The sequence below is a fragment of the Halichoerus grypus genome, chromosome 2, assembly GCF_964656455.1.
Source record: "Halichoerus grypus chromosome 2, mHalGry1.hap1.1, whole genome shotgun sequence".
Classification (NCBI taxonomy): domain Eukaryota; kingdom Metazoa; phylum Chordata; class Mammalia; order Carnivora; family Phocidae; genus Halichoerus; species Halichoerus grypus.
In genome coordinates this window covers 163,261,585-163,285,853 of record NC_135713.1, presented here as the reverse complement: position 1 = coordinate 163,285,853, position 24,269 = coordinate 163,261,585, and the positions used below count along the sequence as shown (strand labels likewise).

At 39.5% G+C, this 24,269-nt stretch overlaps 1 protein-coding gene and 1 long non-coding RNA gene across 2 annotated transcripts in view; one reads left to right on the top strand and one right to left on the bottom strand.

Moving 5' to 3' along the window:
• LOC144381004 (uncharacterized) overlaps positions 1–24,269 on the top strand; it is a 136,050-nt gene that overhangs the window by 21,763 nt on the left and 90,018 nt on the right. Inside the window, exon 3 of the long non-coding RNA XR_013445400.1 lies at positions 6,740–6,801. This is a non-coding gene — a long non-coding RNA (uncharacterized LOC144381004). The remainder of the gene's footprint in view (positions 1–6,739; positions 6,802–24,269) is intronic.
• LOC118554380 (olfactory receptor-like protein DTMT) lies at positions 4,381–5,331 on the bottom strand. Its single transcript, XM_036121833.1, has one exon. It carries the CDS (start codon positions 5,329–5,331, stop codon positions 4,381–4,383), a length of 951 nt encoding a protein of 316 aa, XP_035977726.1.

Sequence of the window (24,269 nt, the reverse complement as noted above, 5' to 3'; positions counted from 1 at the left end):
GAGTCCATTGCAATTGTGCTATATGAAAGTGAGGGCTTGACAAGTTTCTCAGTCTTTTCTCTGACCTCAGAACTCCGCCGGTCCAACCCTCCCTATACTCTGAAGCAGTGTCCACCACTGACATCAGCAGAAGCACAGGTCACAAGTCTTTTCAACATTAAGATGTAGTTGCTTCTGTCTTAGAAACCTTGGGCAAGTGAAGAGATGGAGTCTTTCCCTGGGGCTTGAATGCTATAAATTGCAAGAGTGGTCTTTCTGGTTCTGGACCCTGCTATGCCAGAACTGAGCTCCAGATCCCCAGTAGAGGAGGCACCAATGTGTGTTTGTGATGTGTAAGAGCTCTCTGAAGCAGTGGATCTCAGCTGGGGTGATTATGCACCCACACCACACCTGAGGCCATTTGGCAATGTCTGAAGATACTTTCGGTTCTCACAGCTGGAAGGAGGAGTAATGCCACTAGCAACAAGTGGATGGAGGCCAGGGATGTGGCTAAACATCTACGGTGCATGGGACTGCACCCACAACAAGGAATTGTCCAGCTCAAAATGTCAGTAGTGCCAAAGCGGGGCTAATGTGACCCAGTAGAGGGGTCCATTTTGCCCAAGATTAAGGGCAGTTCTATAAAAGGCTGCATCTGGAGTGCAAACATGTTTTATTTAACCTGAAGAATATTAATTTTTACATTAATTGTTGTCAATATTAGAAGCTGAAAGATTGTCATAAAAAACCAAATGTATAGTTCATAGTTTAATAATTATACTTTAATCCAAATATGTAGTTTAACAGAATGTGCTCTCAAGAATTGGACCAATCATGCAATGCTTTGCTTAATAAATTGGAGACACAAAATGTTGGGCATCTGTACCAACAGAGGTCAGACATGGGGCCAAATAGCTGGGAGAAAATGTGGTCCTGGGGCCATATTCCTACACAAAAGCAACCTCCCGTGGCTCAGTAGCACTTTGACCTTTTGGACAGAGCATAAACTCTCCAATTCATCAGCATGTATCATTGCCTTCTTGGTATTCCTTTTCTCAGAAGAAGGTAACATTTACTGGATTCATAGAGATAACAAAAATGGAAAAATAAATAATTATGTTTTTCAGGAAAAAGTGAGAATCTTTCTGGAATGTATGGAATCCCAACACATTTAATAAGCAAGCAAAGAACACCTGTGTCAAACCTATTTTACATTAAATGAATCTTACAATGATCAGTGTACAAAAACATTATATTTTAGAAGCAAAATAAGACTGAAATTTTTAGTTTATTTTTCAATATGATTATAAAATGAACAATGATATTGTGCAATGCTGTTGTATTAAATGAAATAATTGACTGGACTTCACACTTTTTAGAGATTTTGAGTAGTAAATGATGGTCTTTAGGATTTAGCAAAAATTATGTGCTTCAAACAGAAACAGGCATTTATATGTCTTGGCACATGAGAACATAAACATAATATCACTGAATTCACTATGTTTATTTGTGATGTTGATGAAAGGTTTGGTCCTTTCAAAGAAACTTTGGGAAAGATTCCCTAATAGACACAATATCAAGAAATTAGCTATATTTTTATTGGAGAAAAAATAACTTCAAAATTTTAATGTTACCTGGTCAATATTAGTAAGTCTATGACAAATAGCACTCTGATAGTATTGGTAATATGATCAAATTTGTTTTTAAAAATTAAATCCAAAGTGGCAATATTTTGCATGACACTGCATTTGAGTTCATTTATTATAATATTTTTCAATGTTAAAATGTCAAAAATAAAATGCATAATAGAATGGTAATTAATATCATGAATTGAAAATGCTCCCAAGAATTGAACCAGTTGGCCAATGCTCTACTTTAAAAATTAGATAAACAAAATAGTGATCTTCAGCACTACATGGAGATCAGGCATGGGGCCAAAAAGGTTTTGGAAATGTTTAAAGAAAACAAGTTACTCATGTCATACAATAATTTTTTAAAAAATTCTCATATCACTTGTGAAGATTTGATTCAATACATGGGCTTAACTTGACATTGCAAATCATGTAAACACTCTGAATATTTCTCTGCAAATACATTCACAAATAATTGCACAAATATATCATTCAGTTGATGGATTCCCTTAAAAAATGTACTTTGAAAACATAATTCAGCAAAGAATAATGCAAACTACTCACTATAGCTAAAATGCATTTACAGAAATGAAAACAATGACTGATCTACATACATGAAATTATGGAGTTGAATGATGAGTTCCTTAAATTGTTCATTTATTTCCAATTTTTTACAATAAAATAACATTATATGTTATATGAACCTATTAGTTCACCTTTCCCAATTAATATGATGGTGTAAATGAAGAGGGAAAATTAAAGTTAATGGAACGTTGTGCAACATAATACTGAAAAATATTAAGACAACATTGGAATATCAGAATTCTACTTATACCTCCAAAAAAGTGACCCTAATTATAAAAATGTCTGTGCAAAGATTTGATCCATATTCAAAGGGCGTTTGTGAACAGCTCTTGCCTATTATTAAACAGAAAAAAAAAATCTAAATATCACTCCCAGTTTAATGGGCCCAAGCCTAAATTCTCCACTAAACAATTCAAGAAAAAAACAAAGGACTTCACACTGACATCTTGGTCAGAAGAAAAGGTGCCAGGTTTTGCTTCCAAATCAAAGGAGTTAAAAAATCCAATAATGTATTTAATGATTATTTCTATTTTCATTTAGAATTTTTTCAATATCAAAGTTAAAATATCAACTCCAGTGGCATATATTTTGAGTTATGATAGAGGCATACTCCATATATTAATAAAATAAAATACCTTTGATCATATTTCTGCAGTTGATTTTTCTTAAATCTGATATACTTTACACTCATCTACTTGAATTGCGTGGTCACTGGGATATGGCTTTAGAACTCCTGTTTTATACTCTATGATTATATATGAAAACGATCATAATTTAACCAGAAAAATGAAGATATGAAAGAAATATATGAAAGCATGATCAACTGACAAGTGACTGGAATTGAACAGAATGCACCATTACAATGGAGGGAGTATGATTCTATAGTCTCAAGACACAGTATAGTGTAGTCGTGAGGATCTTGGGCTGTAAGCCAGACTGCCTAGGTTCCAATCTGAACTTCTTACGTGATGTGAGACAGTAAACTAACCCTTCTATCATTTTAGCTATAAAATGGGGGATAATAATAGGACCAACACCATAGAGGTGGTAGTTTAATAGATTGGAAAAGTGCCTGACACATACAAAAGCACCCAACAAGTGCTTGCTATTTGTTTTCTTTTAAAGTATGATTTTTCTGATGTGGCTCAAAAAATATTAGAATTAAAGGATAGAATGAGGCGAGCATATGGATGGAGAGAGGGAAATAAGAGGTGCTTTTATTCATAGTGGAGAATAAGGTATATATAGAAGTTTAGGCTCCAGGAGTCTCTGTGTTCTGTGAGAAGGAAAGGTTGGATTTTATTCTTTCTTCACTTGCGTGCATTACTGAGGATTCCTGGGCAGGAAAAAAAGCAATGGTTACAGTGATGTTTTAAGAAGATAATTCCTATGGGTGCCTGGGTGGCTCAAACAATTGAGCGGCCCAACTCTTGATTTAGGCTGGGGTCATGATCTCAGGGTCATGGGATCAAAACCCGGGTTGGGGCTCTGCACTCAGCAGGGAAACGACTTCAGGATTCTCTCCCTCCACCATTGCCCCTACTCTCTCCCCCCCCCTCTCTAAAGAGGATAGATGAATCAAGAAGAAGAAGAAGGAGAAGGAGAAGGAGAAAAGGAGAAGGAGAAGAAGAAGAAGAAGAAGAAAGAAGAAGAAGAAGAAAAGAAGAAAAGAAGAAGAAGAAGGAGGAGGAAGAAGGAGGAGGAAGAAGGAGGAGGAAGAAGAAGGAGGAAGAAGGAGGAGGAAGAAGAAGGAGGAAGAAGAAGGAGGAAGAAGAAGGAGGAAGAAGAAGAAAGAAGAAGAAGAAGGAGAAAGAAGAAGAAGAAGGGAAGGGGAAGGGGAAAGAAGAAGAAGGAGAAGAGAAAGAGGAGAAGGAGAAGGAAATTCCTAAATTGAAAGGAATAAAGTATTTTGCACAAAGGAATATAAATCTTATTTTCAAACTTCAATTCCACCTGGCAAGAGGGAAATAAGGATTCAGAGCAGACTGGTTTCCCACCCTCAACTCTACCTCAGAGCAGCTAAGTCATCATCACAGTTTCATATTTGCCTTTAGCATGGGGTTTTATTTGAACAAAAAGGTTGATGGCTTTAAAATTGGAAGGGAAAAAGCCACTGATTTAGAGTAATACCCCATTATCAACATTACTGTACCCACTGAATTAAATAATGTAAAAATCTCAATTGTTACCATTTTAGAGAGAAAGATTCTTTCTTTTTCCAAAAGACTCTTCCTAGGGCTCCCTTCATGTCTCTGTTCCTCAGGCTGTAGATGAAGGGGTTCAGCATGGGGGTGACCACAGTGTACATCATAGCCATGACAGTCTCCTTAACAGTAGAATTATTAGTTGATGGGCACAAGTAGAGACCAATAATTGTCCCATAGAAGAGAGACACCACAGAGAGGTGGGAGCCACAGGTGGAGAAGGCCTTGCGGATGCCCCTGGCAGAAGGGACCTTCAGGATGGAGGACACAATCCGTGCATAAGACATGATGATGAGTAGGAACGGGAGGACAAGAATGAGCCCTCCCATGATAAGTATCACCAACTCATTAATTCGAGTGTCAGAGCAGGCCAGCTTCAGCAGAGCAGACATATCACAGAAAAAGTGGGGGATTGTGTTGTCTGCACAAAACCACAATCTGGCCATGAGCAGAGTGTGTAACATAGCATGGAACATGGTCAGCACCCAGGAAAGCACCACCAGGGAGAGACAGAGCTTGGGGCTCATGATGGTGGTGTAGTGCAAAGGGAAGCAGATGGCCACATAGCGGTCATAGGCCATGGCCACGAGGAGGAAGCTCTCTAGGTCTCCAAAAAACAGGAAGAAGTACATCTGGGTCAGGCAGCCAGCATAGGGGATGGATGAGACTTGGCTCTGCATGTTCTGCAGCAATTTGGGCATTGTGACAGAGGAGAAGCAGAGATCAGAGAAGGATAAATTGCTGAGAAACAAATACATGGGCGTGTGGAGGTGGGAGTCCAGGCGAATGAGGACAATGATGAGAAGGTTCCCCAGGATGGTGGTAACATACATGGCCAGGAACAGGACATAGAACAGATTCCACTGCTCTGGCTTGATGGGCAGACCCAGAAGGAGGAAATCTGAGACAACGGTTTGGTTCCTCTCTGTCATTCTGTGACTCTATTATATTTATGAAGAAAATACAGACCTTAAAATCCAAGTATAAGAAATAAATATATGTCTATTGCATGTGGCCTGTTGTCAAATGGTGGATGAGCTGGCTCTATTGAAACTACCTCATCAAAATCTCCAATGATATCCAAGTCTCTAAATCAGATGACAGTACATTTAACACCAATGATCACTTCTTCCTTTGTAAAACTCTCCTGTCTCTTGGTAGTGGTGATACCTCAGCTTCATGTTTTTTCCTGCCTGCCTTGCAATGCCTTCACCGAGTCCTTAGAGAGCTCCCCTTGCCCGGTCATCATTTGAATATTGGTGGCCCTCAGAATATTGTCCTTCTACGCTTACCCTAAATATAACAATGAATCCCAAATGTATTTATTCAGCCCACATAGCTCGTCTGAACTACAGACCTGAGTGTTCAGCTCTCTGATGACGCTGTGTGTCTCACACTCACTCTGAAACCAATCTTTCTGAAATTTAGTTTCTTGTCTTCCTTGCCCTGTAGGTGCTCCACTCCCAGTAGCTCTAACTCAGTAACTGGCAGTACCACCTACAAGGTACTCAAGCCAGACTGAGAGCCATCCTTGACTCCTTCCTCTCTTCATGCTTGTCACTCATTTACTGTATGTTACCAGTCTCCCTTTTTGCTCACTTCTCATATAGGCCCTGCTACCCATCCTACAGCCATCATTCAGGTCACTCAACTTTTCTCACCTGAACCATCACAACAAATCTGGTCTCTCCACATTTACTTTCACTGTCTTCCATCCCATTGACATTATCCAGAATTGTTCTTTTTATAACTCAAACTTGCTTGTGCCACTATTCTAATTGAAGAGTTTCCTCTTTCCATTAACATGAAGTCCAAAATGGTTAACAAGACCCACAAAACCCTTTTACTTCATCAGATCAATTAGCTCATGTCTAATTCTCTCTCCACTTCAGGCATACCAATCATTTCTGATTTTCTCAAAGGTGTCCTGTTGTCACCCACCATATCACATCATGTCTTCCATTACCTGACACATGCTGTCTGCATCTCATTCCATCCTGTCTCCTAGGAATTCACCCAGACCATTAAATAGGGATTATTTGCTCTTTGCTAGATTTTAAGGAAAGGGAAATATTCTATCTTGTTCATTGCTGAAGCCTAAAATCTAGAACAAGGTGTGGAGAAAAAAAGAGAAAAAGAAAGAAAGAAAGAAGAAAGAAAGAAAGAAAAAAGAAAAGAGGGAAGGAAGGAAGGAAGGGGAAAGGAAAGAAAATGTATGCCACCCAAGGGATTTCCTATTTGTTTCAACAGACACCAAAAATTTTGGAGGTTGAAACATCCATTGACACTGAGCCTCCAAATGTGAGCTCCCTTATCTAAATCTGTTGTATTGATTTCCAGATACTGCACTGCAGACTGTCCAGAATTTCTCTCCTTGGGTCAGCATACTACCCCATCTCAAGGTATCCTGCTCTATGTCTTACACTAATCTACCCAGACTACAGTGCTATCACTTTTTCCTTAAGATTTACCCCACACAATATCAATATTGATGTGGGAAGAAATGAGACAGATGTGGAAATTGAGAGATCATGGAAAAGCAAAAGAAATGAGGATAATTTCTGATCTCTTGGATCTAGTTTCTGGTCTCCTCCAGATACCCTTCCCACAATGTGAATCAGGACTGACAAAAAACAAGAGCATTTCAGGATGAGAAAAATATCTCCTAACCCTGAAGAGAGAGGAATGCACTCATTGCAGGACATTCACCAATATCTTGGGGGCTTAAACCAGGCATATGCATGTGTTTTCACACTTGGACAGAGGAAAGAAAGATCTGTTACTATGTATTACTGGGGGAAGGATCCATCTCTGACTCCTCAGGAATTTCCTTTTCTGGAAAATAAGTGGGACCCATCTATTGTATAAAATACCTGACTGAGAGCCCAAAACAGTCAGATATCACTTACAAATGCTGCCATTGAGGAGCCATATGAACTTTACCTACTCCTTTCATTTCTCTACATCTTACCTGCTTCAACTTTAAAATGCCAGACTGACTTGTCCCTTCCTATCTCCCAAAGCTACTGTAAACTGAAATCTCTTTTGAGAAATCTCTTTGAAAAACATAAAGTACTCTGTTGTGAAATACTTACAAATACTATTTTAAATAGATATTGAATCTGGTGACACTAATGAAGCTATTTCTAGAATGTTGAGCATTTTTAAAATTTAGACTGCCTGAAGAACAATCCCATAGAGTCACATCATAAAACCTCAGTAACCTGAATGCTAAGGTTAGAAGAAGCCTAAGGCATGTACCCTCCAGCCTAACTTACCAAGTATGTCTCAAGGTGACCAGGGCTTTTGCCCAGGACCCCTCACTCTTTTATTCATTATAAGCTCTTGGAGACTCAGACTCTGTAGTCATCACCTGTGTCTACACCAACCCTTCTCACTTCTCTCATTCTGTCTTCCTGGGCCTGGGGGACATTGGGTCCCAGTGGAACCTACATCTTGGAGGGTGGGGGGGAAACATTAATAACAAAGTAAATTCCAAACCTCTCTGGGACAAATCCCCTAAGATGTCTAAAGCAGGGACTTCTTAATTACTAGCCATCTTTAGGTAGGGGGACAGGCCACAGAGGAAACAGCTCATGCCCTAGTCCCACCAGGAATGCTGTTCTAGTTACCACAGTCCAGAAGATTTCTCCCTTCTTTGACTTCATTATTTTCACTCCTGAAGTATTTGCCTTCTGAAGTGCTTAAGCATGATAACCTATTTTTCTGGATAGCCCAATTATTGCTTCAGAAGGATCATCCTGAAAACACGAAAAGAAATGTTCTTTGTTGATCAACTTATTCAATAATTGAGTCCCATAATTTATCTCTGCTACATTTAGGAAAAGTAACTGTGACTTATTTCCACACATCACTCGTCACTTAATGATGAAATCTAATTGTAATCTGTAAACACAGTGCAGTCACCACCTCCTTACTTTCCTAGCCACTCCCAGCCACATTTGACGACTGTGTCTTGGATCTTGGATCTCTGTGAAGCAACTGGATGAAAAGGATAGATGGAAAGAAAACGGTGTTCTCAGCAAACTAAATAATATGTGCAAAGATTTAAGAATTAAAGATAACATGGCATACTCAGGAAATTTGAGGAAGTTCAGCATGACTATCACATATTGTTGAGGGAGAGAATGCAAGGGCTGGGGTGAGAAAGTCAGGCAGCAGCCTGGTCAGGCAAGATCTTATAAGGTGTGTTACAAAGGCCATCTTCATCCTCAGCAAAACATCTCTAAATGGTTTTAAAGGGAATTACATGTTCAAATTTCATTTTTAGGGCAGTAATTCAGATTAAAGGAGAACACACTAGCATTAAAAATAAGGAAGGCAGAGAAATCATTAAAAGGCTATTTTAGTACCCCAGGTTAAAGATAATGGTTACTTGAATCCGGATAGTAGCAACAGGGTTTCAAAGTGGATATATTAGAAGAATGTGTCACCTATAAATATCCACTAAGTGTTTTAACCAAACTAATATTTCTTGACATGAGTCTCTTTGGAAATAAACAAATCTCTCTATCCACATAGAATATAGTGGGTTGCACCAAGCAATGTGCCTGCTGCAATGATCATTTAAAAATAAATAAATAAGGGGGGGCGGAGCAAGATGGCGGAGGAGTAGGAGACCTGGATTTCGTCTCCTCTCAGGAATTCAGCTGGATAGGGATCAAACCATTCTGAACACCTATGAACTCAACAGGAGACTGAAGAAAAGAAGAGCAACAACTCTCTGAACAGAAAAGTGACCACTTTCTGGAAGGTAGGACCTGCGGAGAAGTGAATCAGAGGCGATATTCGGGAGGATAGACAGCGGGGGAGGGGGCCTCCATCAGCCACTACTGCCAAGTGATAGAGCCCCGGAGCACAAAATCGGAACTTTCAGAAGTCTGCTCCGCTGAGGGACGTCGCTCCAGTGGCTAAGTCGGGGGTGGAACCCTCGCAGGACAGTGTGGTCTCAGGACCCTCGGGGTCACAGAAAGACCGGGGGTGCCTGAGTGCGGCAGAGCTCCCAGGTATCGGAGCGGGGAAGCCGGCTGCAGAGACGGAGCCGAGGAGCGGGCTCTCAGCTCGGGGTTGCCATAAACCGTGATCCGCGGCACAGTCGGGCCACTGCTCCTCCAGCAGGGACCCAACAAGCGGCAGATCCGGGGAGACTCCCCTTCCTCCCCCGGGAGGAGCGGCGCGGGAGCACACCGCAGGGATCTGCTGGGTTTGGAGACTCCACACGGGGTCAGGTGCCAGAGATAGAAACGCTCGGTCACAGGCCGGGTGAGCACGGAGTGCGGCCGGAAACCAGGGAGACGGGAGTGACTGACTGCTTTTCTCTGGGGGCTCACTGAGGAGCGGAGCCCCGAGTTCTCGGCTCCTCCGGGGCGGAGATTGGGAGGCTGCCATTTTCACTCTCTGCCTCTGAAGCTGTACGGAGGGCTTGCAGGGAACAAAAGCTCCGGAGAGCAAACCCGAGCAGATTACTTACCCCGGACTGGGCAAGGGCGGGGCAATTCCGCCTCCAGCAAAGACATTTGGGAACCACGGCAACAGGCCCCTCCCCCAGAAGATCAGCGAGAACAGCCAGCCAAGACCAAGTTTACCGATCAATGAGAACGGCAGAACTCCAGCGCTAGGGGAATAATGCACATAGAATTCGTGGCTTTTTTACCATGATTCTTTAGTCTTTCAAAGTTAATTTTTTTTAACTTTTTTTTTTAATTTTTCTTTTTCCCTTTTTCAACCAACATCTTATCAATCCCTTTTTTAAAAAACATTTTTATTTTATTTTATTTAAACATTTATTTAGAGTCATATTCTATCCCTTCATAGTAGTTACCCGTATTTTTGGCATATATATATATATAAGTTGTTCTCTCTTTAAAATTTTGAGGTAGTTTCTTCTAACAGATCAAAATATACCCTAAATCTCTAGTGTATGGTTTTTTTCTACTCCCCTGACTGATCACATTCTCTCCCTTTTTTTTTTCTTTTTTTAAATCCTCTTCTTTCTTTTTTCAAACAACTTCTTATCAATTCCTTTTATAAAATTTTTTATAATTTCCATCTTTACAGTCATATTCCATCCCTTCATCATATCAACCCTTATTTTTGTACATATATAAGTTTTTCTTTCTTTAAAATTTTAGGAGGCACTTTCTTCTAACAGACCAAAATACACCCAATATCTAGTGTGTGGCACTGATCTATATACCAGCCTGATCATATTTGATCACATTCTGTTTTTTTTTTTTGTTCTGTTTTTGTTTGTTTTTATCTTTATCTTTTTCTTTTTCTTTTTTCTCTCTTTCCCTTTCTTTTCCCACTGCTTCAGGTCTTTTCTGATTTGTTTAGAGTATATTTTCTGGGAACGTTGTTACCCTGTTAGCATTTTGTTTTCTCATTAATCTATTCTCCTCTGGACAAAATGACAAGATGGAAAACATCACCTCAACAAAAAGAACAAGAGGTAGTACTGACTGCCAGGGACCTACTCAATATGGACATTAGTACGATGTCAGATCTAGAGTTCAGAATCATCACTTTAAAGATACTAGCTGGGCTTGAAAAAAGCATGGAAGTTATTAGAGAAACCCTTTCTGGAGAAGTAAAAGAACTAAAATCTAAACAAGTCAAAATCAAAAAGGCTATTAATGAGGTGCAATAAAAAATGGGGGCGCTAACTGCTAGGATAAATGAGGCAGAACAGAGAAGCAGTGATATAGAAGACCAAATGATGGAAAATAAAGAAGCTGAGAAAAAGAGAGATAAACAACTACTGGATCACGAGGCCAGAATTCGAGAGATAAGCGATACCATAAGACGAAACAACATTAGAATAATTGGGATCCCAGAAGAAGAAGAAAGAGGAGAGGGGCAGAAGGTATACTGGAGCAAATTATAGCAGAGAACGTCCCTAATTTGGGGAAGGAAACAGGCATCAAAATCCAGGAAGCACAGAGAACCCCTCTCAAAATCAATAAAAATAGGTCAACACCCCGACATCTAATAGTAAAACTTATGAGTCTCAGAGACAAAGAGAAAATCCTGAAAGCAGCTCGGGAGAAGAGATCTGTAACCTACAATGGTAGAAACATTAGATTGGCAACGCCTATCCACAGAGACCTGGCAGGCCAGAAAGAACTGGCAGGATATATTCAGAGCACTAAATGAGAAAAATATGCAGCCAAGAATACTATATCCAGCTAGGCTGTCACTGAAAATAGAAGGAGAGATAAAAAGCTTCCAGTACAAACAAAAACTAAAGGAATTTGCAAACATGAAACCAGCCCTACAAGAAATCTTGAAAGGGGTCCTCTAAGCAAAGAGAGAGCCTAAAAGCAACATAGATCAGAAAGGAACACAGACAATATACAGTAACAGTCACCTTACAGGCAATACGATGGCACTAAATTCCTATCTTTCAATAGTTACCCTGAATGTAAATAGGCTAAATGCCCCAATCAAAAGACACAGCCTATCAGATTGGATTAAAAAACAAGACCCATCAATATGCTGTCTGCAAGAGACTCATTTTAGACCCAAGACACCCCCAGATTGAAAGTGAGGGGGTGGAAAACCATTTACCATGCTAATGGACACCAAAAGAAAGCTGGGGTGACAATCCTTATATCAGACAAATTAGATTTTAAACCAAAGACTGTAATAAGAGATGAGGAAGGACACTATATCCTACTTAAAGGGTCTATCCAACAAGAAGATCTAACAATTGTAAATGTCTATGCCCCTAACATGGGAGCAGCCAATTATATAAGGCAATTAATAACAAAAGTAAAGAAACACATCGACAACCATATAATAATAGTGGGGGACTTTAACACCCCCCTCACTGAAATGGACAGATCGTCTAAGCAAAAGATCACAAGAAAATAAAGACTTTAAATGATACACTGGACCAAATGGACTTCACAGACGTATTCAGAACATTCCATCCCAAAGCAACAGAATACACATTCTTCTCTAGTGCCCATGGAACATTCTCCAGAATAGATCACATCCTAGGTCACAAATCAGGACTCAACCGGTACCAAAAGATTGGGATCATTCCCTGCCTATTTTCAGACCACAATGCTTTGAAACTAGAACTCAATCACAAGAGGAAAGTCGGAAAGAACTCAAATACATGGAGGCTCAAGAGCATCCTACTAGAGAATGAATGGGTCAACCAGGAAATTAAAGAAGAATTAAAAAAATTCATGGAAACCAATGAAAATGAAAACACAACTATTCAAAATTTTGGGGATGTAGGAAAGGCAGTCCTAAGAGGAAAGTATATAGCAATACAAGCCTTTCTCAAGAAACAAGAAAGGTCTCAAGTACACAACCTAACCCTACACCTAAAGGAGCTGGAGAAAGAACAGCAAATAAAACCTAAACCCAGCAGGAGAAGAGAAATAATAAAGATCAGAGCAGAAATCAATGAAATACAAACTAAAAGAACAGTGGAACAGATCAACAAAACTAGGAGCTGGTTCTTTGAAAGAATTAACAAGATTGATAAACCCCTGGCCAGACTTATCAAAAAGAAAAGAGAAATGACCCAAATCAACAAAATCATGAATGAAAGAGGAGAGATCACAACCAACACCAAAGAAATACAAACAATTATAAGAACATATTATGAGCAACTCTATGCCAGCAAATTAGATAACCTGGAAGAAATGGATGCATTCCTAGAGATGTATCAACTACCAAAACTGAACCAGGAAGAGATAGAAAACCTGAACAGACCTATAACCACTAAGGAAATAGAAGCAGTCATCAAAAATCTCCCAAAACACAAAAGCCCAGGGCCAGATGGCTTCCCAGGGGAATTCTACCAAACATTTCAAGAAGAATTAATACCTATTCTTCTGAAACTGTTCCAAAAAATAGAAATGGAAGGAAAACTTCCAAACTCGTTTTATGAGGCCACCATTACCTTGATCCCAAAACCAGACAAAGACCCCATCAAAAAGGAGAATTACAGACCAATATCCCTGATGAACATGGATGCAAAAATTCTCACTAAAATACTAGCCAACAGGATCCAACAGTACATTAAAAGGATTATTCACCACGACCAAGTGGGATTTATCCCTGGGCTGCAAGGATGGTTCTACATCTGCAAATCAATCAACGTGATAAAATATATTAACAAAAGAAAGAACAAGAATCATATGATCCTCTCAATAGATGCAGAAAAAGCATTTGACAAAGTACTGCATCCTTTCTTGATCAAAACTCTTCAGTGTATAGGGATCAAGGGTACATACCTCAATATCATAAAAGCCATCTCTGAAAAACCTACAGCGAATATCATTCTCAATGGGGAAAAACTGAGAGCTTTCCCCCTAAGGTCAGGTACGGGGCAGGGATGTCCACTATCACCACTGCTATTCAACATAGTATTGGAAGTCCTAGCCACAGCAATCAGACAACAAAAAGAAATCAAAGTCATCTAAATCAGCAAAGAAGAAGTCAAACTCTCACTCTTTGCAGATGATATGATACCTTATGTGGAAAACCCCAAAGACTCCACCCCAAAACTGCTAGAACTCATACAGGAATTCAGTCAAGTGGCAGGATATAAAATCAATGGACAGAAATCAGTGGCATTCCTATACACCAACAACAAGTCAGAAGAAAGAGAAATTAAGGAGCCGATCCCATTTACAATTGCACCCAAAACCATAAGATACCTAGGAATAAATTTAACCAAAGAGGCAAAGGATCTGTACTCAGAAAACTATAAAATACTCATGAAAGAAATTGAGGAAGACACAAAGAAATGGAAAAACGTTCCATGCTCATGGATTGGAAGAACAAATATTGTGAAGATGTCAATGCTACCTAGAGCAATCTACACATTCAATGCAATCCCCATCAAACTACCATCCACTTTTTTCAAAGAAATGGAACAAATCATCCTAAAATTTGTATGGAACCAGAAAAGACCCCGCATAGCCAGAGGAATGTTGAAAAAGAAAAGCAAAGCTGGCGGCATCACAATTCCAGACTTCCAGCTCTATTACAAAGCTGTCATCATCAAGACAGTATGGTACTGGCACAAAAACAGACACATAGATCAATGGAACAAAATAGAGAGCCAAGAAAAGGACCCTCAACTCTGTGGTCAACTAATCTTTGACAAAGCAGGAAAGAATGTCCAATGGAAAAAAGACAGTCTCTTCAAGAAATGGTGCTGGGAAAATTGGACAGCCACATGCAGAAGAATGAAACTGGACCATTTCCTTACAGCACACACAAAAATAGACTCCAAATGGTTGAAAGACCTCAATGTGAGACAGGAGTCCATCAAAATCCTAAAGGAGAACACAGGCAGCAACCTCTTCGACCTCAGCCGCAGCAACTTCTTCCTAGAAACATCGCCAAAGGCAAGGGAAGCAAGGGCAAAAATGAACTATTGGGACTTCATCAAGATAAAAAGCTTTTGCAAAGCAAAGGAAACAGTCAACAAAACCAAAAGACAACTGACAGAATGGGAGAAGATATTTGCAAATGACATATCAGATAAAGGGCTAGTATCCAAAATCTATAAAGAACTCATCAAACTCAACACCAAAAGAACAAAGAATCCAATCAAGAAATGGGCAGAAGACATGAACAGACATTTTTCCAAAGAAGACATCCATACGGCCAACAGACACATGAAAAAGTGTTCAATATTGCTCGGCATCAGGGAAATCCAAATCAAAACCTCAATGAGATACCACCTCACACCTGTCAGAATGGCTAAAATTAACAAGTCAGGAAATGACAGATGTTGGCGGGGATGCGGAGAAAGGGGAACCCTCCTACACTGTTGGTGGGAATGCAAGCTGGTGCAGCCACTCTGGAAAACAGTATGGAGGTTCCTCAAAAAGTTGAAAATAGAGCTACCATATGATCCAGCAATTGCACTCCTGGGTATTTACCCCAAAGATACAAAAGTAGGGACCCGAAAGGGTATGTGCACCCCGATGTTTATAGCAGCAATGTCCACAATAGCCGAACTGTGGAAAGAGCCAAGATGTCCATCAACAGATGAATGGATAAAGAAGATGTGGTATAAATATATAGAATGGAATATTATGCAGCCATCAAAAGGAATGAGATTTTGCCATTTGCAATGACGTGGATGGAACTGGAGGGTATTATGCTGAGCGAAATAAGTCAAACAGAGAAAGACATGTATCATATGACCTCACTGATATGAGGAATTCTTAATCTCAGGAAACAAACTGAAGGTTGCTGGAGTGGGGGGTGGGGTGGGAGGGATGGGGTGACTGGGTGATGGACACTGGGGAGGGTATGTGCTCTGGTAAGCACTGTGAATTGTGCAAGGCTGTTGAATCTCAGATCTGTACCTCTGAAACAAATAATGCAATATATGTTAAGAAAGAAAAAAAGAAGAAGAAGAATGTAGCAGGAGGGGAAGAATGAAGGGGGGGATATCGGAGGGGGAGAAGAACCATGAGAGACGATGGACTCTGAAAAACAAACTGAGGGTTCTAGAGGGGAGGGGGTTGGGAGGATGGGTTAGCCTGGTGATGGGTATTGAGGAGGGCACGTTCTGCATGGAGCACTGGGTGTTATGCACAAACAATGAATCATGGAACACTATATCTAAAACTAATGATGTAATGTATGGGGATTAACATAACAATAAAAAATTAAAAATAAATAAATAAAACAAACAAACAAACAAAATACCAAAACGGAATTTAAAATTTAAAGAAAAAAACAGATGAGATCATAAGAGATATATGGGACATGCGCTGAAGATCTATCATATGTATCATAGGAATCCAAAAAAGACAGGAGAAAGAAAATGAAAAAGGGGGAGCAATATTTGAGAAAATACTGACCAAGTATTTTCCAAACCAAAAGAAGACATAAAACTACAGGTTTAGGTTGCTCAGCTAACTCCATTGTATAAATTCAGACAAAACTAAATCTACACATATAAAACCGAATATAAAGAAAAATCTTAAAGCAACTGGGGGTGAGAGTAGGGGCACATTATCTTCATAGGAGTAACAATTAGAATGGCAGCTAACTTCATAACAGAAATGATGAAGAACAAAAGACAGTACCATGCCATCTTTTAATTGTTGAAATAATAGAGATGATATACAGCAAAAACATTCTTCAAAAATGAATGGCATTTTCTGACAAACAAAACTATAGGAATTTGTCACTAAGACTTCCACAATAAAAATTTTAAATACTAAATGAGGTGTTGCAGGCAAGATGAAAATGATCACAGACAGAAACTTAGAAATGAGGTTGGAATGTAATAGCAGAAAGGGTAAGCAAATGATTAAATATAATTGAACAACTGCCTCAACAAAACAAAAATTATAATGTCCTGTGATGTTTAAAATATGTGTGGAGATAAACTTCATGATAATAATAATGTGAATGTGAAAGGTGGTTAATGGAGTTTAAATGTTCTAAGATTCTAATAGAATCACAGAAATTGTAAAAGAAAAAATATCACTTGCATTCAATTGTAGTAAGTCAAGGATGCATGTTGTAATCTCTACAGTAAAAGAAAAATAAAACAATATATAAGTAAGAGGTATATATAAGGATAAATAGATTTAAAATATTAGACTTTTAATTTTAGAAGAAGACAAGGAAAAAAGAATATAAAACAGATGGGTAAAAATATTTTTAAGTGAGATTGTAGATATAAACTCAAATATATCAGTAATTACATAAAACCTAAGAGGTTACATACTCCAAAAGAAGATTAAATTTTTCAAACAGAATTAAAAAAAATAAAAACCCAGCCATATGCTGTTTACAAAAGACACATTAAATATAAGGACTCAGAAATTTAGAAGATGGGATAAGATATATCCTGCACACAAAAATCAAAAGAAAATATATACTGTGGAGATGTTTTTAAGGCAAGAAGTATTACTAGAGATAAAGAATGATATTTTATAATTAAAAATAGGTTAACCTAGCAGGATGATATCACTATTCTAAATCTGTATATGCTTAAAAGGATAGCTTCAGAATATATAAAGCAAAAAAATGGTAGAACTAAAGTTAAAATTAATAAAAGATAAATAAGAATTTTAAAATAAAAAAATGCACAATCATTCCATTCTAGCATGAAAGCAATCATAGACAATATGTAACTGAATGGGGAGGTGCCTGGGTGGCTCAGTCATTAAGCATCTGCCTTCAGCTCAGGTCATGAGGTCCTAGGATCAAGCCCCACATTCGGCTCTCTGCTCAGCGGGGAGCTTGCTTCTCCCTCTCCCTCTGCCCCTACCCCCTGCTTGTGCTCTCTCTCTCACTCTCTCTCAAATAAATAAGTAAAATCTAAAAAAAAAAGATACAGTAATTAATCAGTTATGTATTGATTCAAGGATAGAAAAATGCATAGAACAAAAAGTCCAGAAACAGATTAACATATATACAGTCAGTTGACTAATAATAAAGATTTACACAGCAATGCAGCAGGGAAAGTATGGTCTTTTCAATAAATGACACTGAACCAGTTGGATGTCCATACTTCGGAGAGAAAAATGTATCTTGAACTCTCCCTCACTTGATATAAAAATCAAGTCTAGATTGACAGCAGATCTAAATGTGAAAGGTAAAACCATATATCCTTTAGAGGAAAATATAGGAGAATATTGGCAAAGATTTAACAAAGATTCTTAAACAAGATACAATCAACACTAACTATAAAATAAAAATTGATAAACTGGGGTGTTTTAAAATTAAAATCTCCTGTTTCTCAGTACCCACCATTAGCCGAATGAAAGACAACCACAAAGTTGAAGATATTACTACATACATCTGACAAAGGGCTCCTAAACAAAATACATAAAGAACTACAAATCAACATGAAAGGGACAGCCAACCCCAGAAGAAAAGTGGGCACAAGACTTGAACAGATAATCTACACAAGAGAATATACCTGTGGAGAATAACCACATAAAAAGGTGCTTAACTTCCTTAGTCAGCAGGGACATGCAAATTAAAACCACAATAAGATACCACCACACACCAACCAAAAAGCTCCAATGAAAAGGTTGGGAGAACCCCAAGTCATGTTAAGAATGTGGAGCAACTGGAACTCTCACTGGCTGCTAAAGGGAACATACAAATACTATGTTACAAATAGTAGGGGAAGTTGTATAGCACTGTCTTCTAAACTAAATTAACACCTGCCCTATCATCCAGACATTACCCCAGTATATAGATGCCTAAGAGGAATGTGTAGCTGCACTATTCTTAACAGCCAAAAACTGGAAGCCACAAGTGCCCATCAATGGTAGAATGGATTTTATAATAGCATAGTCACACAATGCAATGAAAATGAACAACCCATAACCATATACAACAATGTGGGTAAACCTCACAATATATAGAGTGAAAGAAGCAGACACAAAACAGTGCATTGTTTTGAAATGGAAGTATTCCATTTCAATAAAGTACAAAATGGGCAAACTGATTCATACTACTAGGAGTCAGGGTCTGCTGCCCTTCCAGGAACAGTGAGTGACTAAAAGAAAACAAGACAGCATTTCTGCAGGGCTAGTAATGTGTTTTTTATCTGACTGCTGTTACTCATGTCTGTTCAGTTTGTTAAAAGTCCTGCCAACATTTCACAATTGGTCCTATATCCCAAGACATCACAAACATCATTATTTTTCATTCTGTGTCCGATTGTTCTATCATCTAGAGTCCTATAAGCCTTTCAGGCTCTTGCTTTCAGTATCTTATTTCCTTGTGTGTCTGCTTATCTTTGGGTTTGTGCTCAAAATTATATTTGAAAATATGATTGAGAAAAATAATTTGAAGTTTATTTGATGTGATTTTCCTACAGATAAGATTTTTTTTTTAACTTCTTTTACTTAGTACTCAGAGCCACTAGCAATCTGGGATTATCCAAATTCAGTGCTTGAGATTTTCTGGACCTCTGATGACTCAAAGCCAGGCTGAACCGTGTGTGTGTAGCTCTTTCTTTCCTGCTAATCTAACTCCTAGGGCACGTTTTAGGATTGCTGCCCACGGTGGAGTTGGTTTACTCCTTGTAAACAAGACTTATTTCCCAAGACCTTTGCATGTAGATATTAACATTAGAGCAATTATCCAGGTTCATCCCAACAAGCTGTCTTGGGATTGCCTCCCTAGTGTCTCTCCAAAACTGATAAATAGCCCTGATGTGGCTCCAGTTCCGTCCATTTCTTTTTTGAGCTTAGGATCCAACCATCGTTCTCAGATTCCCCATCTTCAGCAGGGCATCCACAGCCTGCCATTTTCCTCTTTTGCATGGACTGCTTATCCAGAGGCTAATTCCTCTGCTTCCTACCTTTAGCCAAAAAGATGAGTCATGAAATCGAATTCAGAAAGTAATGTCTTAGGGACCTTTGTGTTCCGATTGACTCTTCACCTAATGTAGGAAGAAACTGAGGGCAGCAGTACCAGGCAACTCTGAGAGCAGCACAGAACAGTGGGGAAGGTCTGCACATCACAGACTCACATTCTCTCTTCCTTTTCTCCTTTCTTGTCTTCTTCACCTTTTCTCTCTCACACAAACATACAAACTTTGATGGTCTTCATATAATCTAATCCCCTAATATTTGAACGTAATTGGCATTCCCTCCAATCTTGTTAGCACTCTACAGTTTTCAAAGTGCTGTCACATGCTCTGTTGCACGTGATTCTCAAACCTGCAAGAAAGGCTTCCTGGGTGGGATGAGGAGGCTCAGGAAGGTTGCACGCCCTCCTCATGGTCCTGCAGTTAGGGAGCAACACAGGAGGGACCAAAGGACAGTTTTCCAACATCAAGTTTGGAATACTTTTCCGTACCACCCCTACACTCTCTGCCCTCACTGCAGAGGGGTTTGTGTCTCTAAAGCCATCTGACAACACAAGTGTTCAGAACCCATTGAGTCTTTGAGACTCAGAACAGCATTTCTACACAATCAGAATCACCAGATGACTGCTAAAAAGGACTTGGTTCTCAAAACAGAATCAGTATTTCCAGAAGGGGGCCAGAAAATCAGCTTTTTCTTTTAAAATATCACAGGTGATTCTGATGCACACTGAAGCATTGGGGACACCTGCCTTGAGGGCTAGAAAAGAAAAATATCATGCCCTCTGGGTGTTCTCTGACTTTCCCCAGCTTTCTTCCCTGCTTCCTCCCTTCCCACCTGTGAGGCAGATGTCCCAGAGGGCCCTGAATCCAGGCAAATAGGCTGTGGAAGGAAGCAATTTCTGATGAGGTCTAAGGAGGTGAAAGATCCTTGTCTCCATGGCAGAAACAGAGATGGTGGTGAGTGTGCTCAGGGTTGGGGGTCACTCAGGGAGTTACCATTATGCTCATTTTCATTCTTAGGCCATTTGAGGGGTGGGGGAGGTCTTGGAGTGGTCTCTGGAATGAGCCGATCAGTTCTCATTCTCACTGAAACTCTGCTTTCCTAAGAAGCAAGCAGCCCACCCCTTGCTGACTTTTTGTTTCCAGGTTTTCTACCTCCTCCCCATTCTTAGGCTAACAAAGCAAACACCTGGCTTGGAACTCCTGGTCAAAGCCTCGTCCTTGCCCCCAAATCACTCTGTGACCTTGGGCATATTGTTTCAGCTAAAACCCTCCCTTAAGTATTGGTAAAATAAGTTATCTCATTTACAGTGTTGAACTACAGGTGAATTTTACAGTAACAAATAACAAATATGGGAGGCTGTATATACAAAAAGTCTCTAGAGCCTGTGCTAAGAGTTATTCCCATTTTCACTCAAATGCCAAAGGACCACCACATGATTACTCTATAGTTTGGAATCTTAGAATTAAGAGAGATCTTAACCATCACCCACCTCCTCTAAATCTTTGCATCAGCTCTGAAGTGATCACTTAGCCCACTATATCATGCAGCCTGTTCAAATGCCTTCTGTGCTGGGATCACTTCCCCTGCCAACTCTCTTCATTGACACAGCACTCAAGTCTTTTGGGAGACAGCCTGGATATTTATGTCTCTTTTATTTTCTGGCTCCTGACCTGACCAATCCATATCCCTTTGTGTGGGAAGTCCATAATGATACATTCCTCCTTTTCTCTTCTCTCTTGTCCCTCTCAACCATGTAGACAGCACCAAGGGGCCAGCCACAGATGAGTCTTCCCTAGGACATTCCGGGTCATTTCCTGCAGACACAGGTGGCCTGAGGGTGCTCCTGTCTGTGTGCTAGGCAGAGCCAGGTGCAGGATGGAGGAGCAAGTAGGCCCCTGATGCCTCTTTCTCCTGAGAGTAGGGTTTCCTACTTTAGGGGATTAAGAGATAGTGAGAAGCTTGGGAAAATGGTAAAGAATAAGACTCCCTTTGGGACCTCCATAACAGCTCCTTCACTTACGTATAGACTTAAGGTTGGAAAAATGCTTCCTCCTCCAGCATTTGAGCTCTTCTCTAAACCCATAGTGAGGTAGACATCATTATTCTTGTTTAATGTCTGGCAGAGCAGTTAAGGCATGGAATTTGGAGGCAGAAAGGGGTAATCAAATCCCAGCTCCATGAGTTACTGGTTGAGCAACATTGGGAAACTCATTAACCTTTTAAGTCTTGGTCGTCTCATCTATAAAATGGAGAAATAGAAAGTAATAGTGCTATTTGTGGAATAAATATAAGATCTTAGTATACATAAAGTACTCAACACATTGTCTAACCAAGTACTCAGTACTGGGCAGTTGTTTGCTCAAAAAACAGTTGTATGGGTTAAGCTGGGACACAGACTCAAACTTCTGACTCAAAATCTCCTTCCGCTATACCACTAACACTAAGTATCTGGGAATTCAACTCTGTTAACTGAGATAATGAATCCACTCATTTGCTAAAGGCCAGGCTGGCCTCTCTCCTAAAACCAAGAGCTCAAAATTACTGTTATGTCATAGGTTATTCACTGTACCCACAGCTACGTTTGTTTATACTGCTGCTACTTCAAATTCATCATGTCCCTGACTGAATTTGCAAAACAGGTCTACTTTCCTCGACACACTGACTGATTTTCAAAACAACTGCATTTTTTATCTGTACCTTCGTTTATTCATTTAGGGTTCTTGGGCTTATGACTCCCCCATTCCTTCATCTCAAATGCACTAAATGCCTAATATTCTATACAGTTCAGTTCAAGCTTCATTTCTTTTTTTTTAATTGATGTACAATTGACATACAAAAGTCTTACTTTTCCCCAAAATAATTAGACAGCTCTCCCAATGCTATTCTTTGCATAATGCAACCCTGACCTGTTATCATAATAATCCACTAAATCCCACATGTACATGGCTCTGTTTCTGAACTTTCTGTCCCATTCCATTGATCTGTTCAGTCTAGCAACAGTACCACACAGTTTTAGAATCCTTTATAGTTGGCAGAGGAAGTGTCTCATTGTTATTCTCTTTTTTGACATTTTCCAAGCTTATTTTCATGCTTATTTTTAGATGAAATTTAGATTAGCTTTTGTTTCTTAAAAACTTTGACTTTGAATAGGTTAATAATGGAAATTTTACCTCTCCAATATTTCAGTTTTCCATGTGGAATCTGGTATATCTATCCATTTATTAAAATTTTACTTTATGCCTCTCTGGAGAATTTGAAGATCATGCCTGATTCTTTTTTTTTATTAACATATAAGGTATTATTTGTTTCAGGGGTACAGGTCTGTGATTCATCAGACCTCCACAATACACAGCACTCACCACAACACATACCCTCCCCAATGTCCGTCACCCAGCCACCCCATCCCGCCCACCCCCCTCCACTCCAGCAACCCTCAGTTTGTTTCCTATGATTAAGAATCTATTATGGATTGTCTCCCTCTCTGGTTTTGTCTTGTTTCCTTTTTTCCTCTCTTTCCCTATGATCCTCTGCCTTGTTTCTTAAATTCCACATATGAGTGAGATCATATGACAATTGCCTTCCTCTGATTGACTTATTCCACTTAGCATAATACCCTCTAGTTCCATCCATGTCATTGCAAATGGCAAGATTTCTTTTTTTTTTTTTTTGATGGCTGCATAATATCCCATTGTATATATATACAACAACTTCTTTATCCATCCATCTGTCTATGGACATCTGGGCTTTTTCCATAGTTTGGCTATTGTGGACATTGCTGCTATAAACATTGGGATGCAGGTGTCCCTTCAGATTACCACATTTGTATCTTTGGAGTAAATACCCAGTAGTGCAATTGCTGGGTCATAGGGTAGCTCTATTTTCAACTTTTTGAGGAACCTCCATACTGTTTTCCAGAGTGGTTGCACCAGCTTGCATTCCCACCAACAGTGTAGGAGGGTTCCCCTTTCTCCGCATCCTTGCCAACATCTGTCGTTTCCTGACTTGTTAATTTTAGCCATTCTGACTGGTGTGAGGTGGTATCTCATTGAGGTTTTGATTTGGATTTCCCTGATGCCAAGTGATATTGAGCATTTTTCATGTGTCTGTTGGCCATTTGGATGTCTTCTTTGCAGAAATGTCTGTTCATTTCTTCTGCCCATTGCTTGATTGGATTATTTGTTCCTTGGGTGTTGAGTTTGGTAAGTTCTTTATAGATTTTGGATACTAGCCCTTTATCTGATATGTCATTTGCAAATATCTTCTCCCATTCTGTCGGTTGTCTTTTGGTTTTGTGGACTGTTTCTTTTGCTCTGCAAAAGCTTTTTATCTTGATCAAGTTCCAATAGTTCATTTTTGCCCTTGCTTCCCTTGACTTTGGTGATGTTTCTAGGAAGAAGTTGCTGAAGAAGTTGCTGCGGCTGAGGTCGAAGAGGTTGCTGCCTGTGTTCTCCTTTAGGATTTTGATGAACTCCTGTCTCACGTTGAGGTCTTTCAACCATTTGGAGTCT

What these genes read in the sequence shown, in the direction of transcription:
- LOC118554380 (XM_036121833.1), bottom strand. Translation starts at nt 5,331, where the DNA reads ATGACAGAGAGGAACCAAACCGTTGTCTCAGATTTCCTCCTTCTGGGT.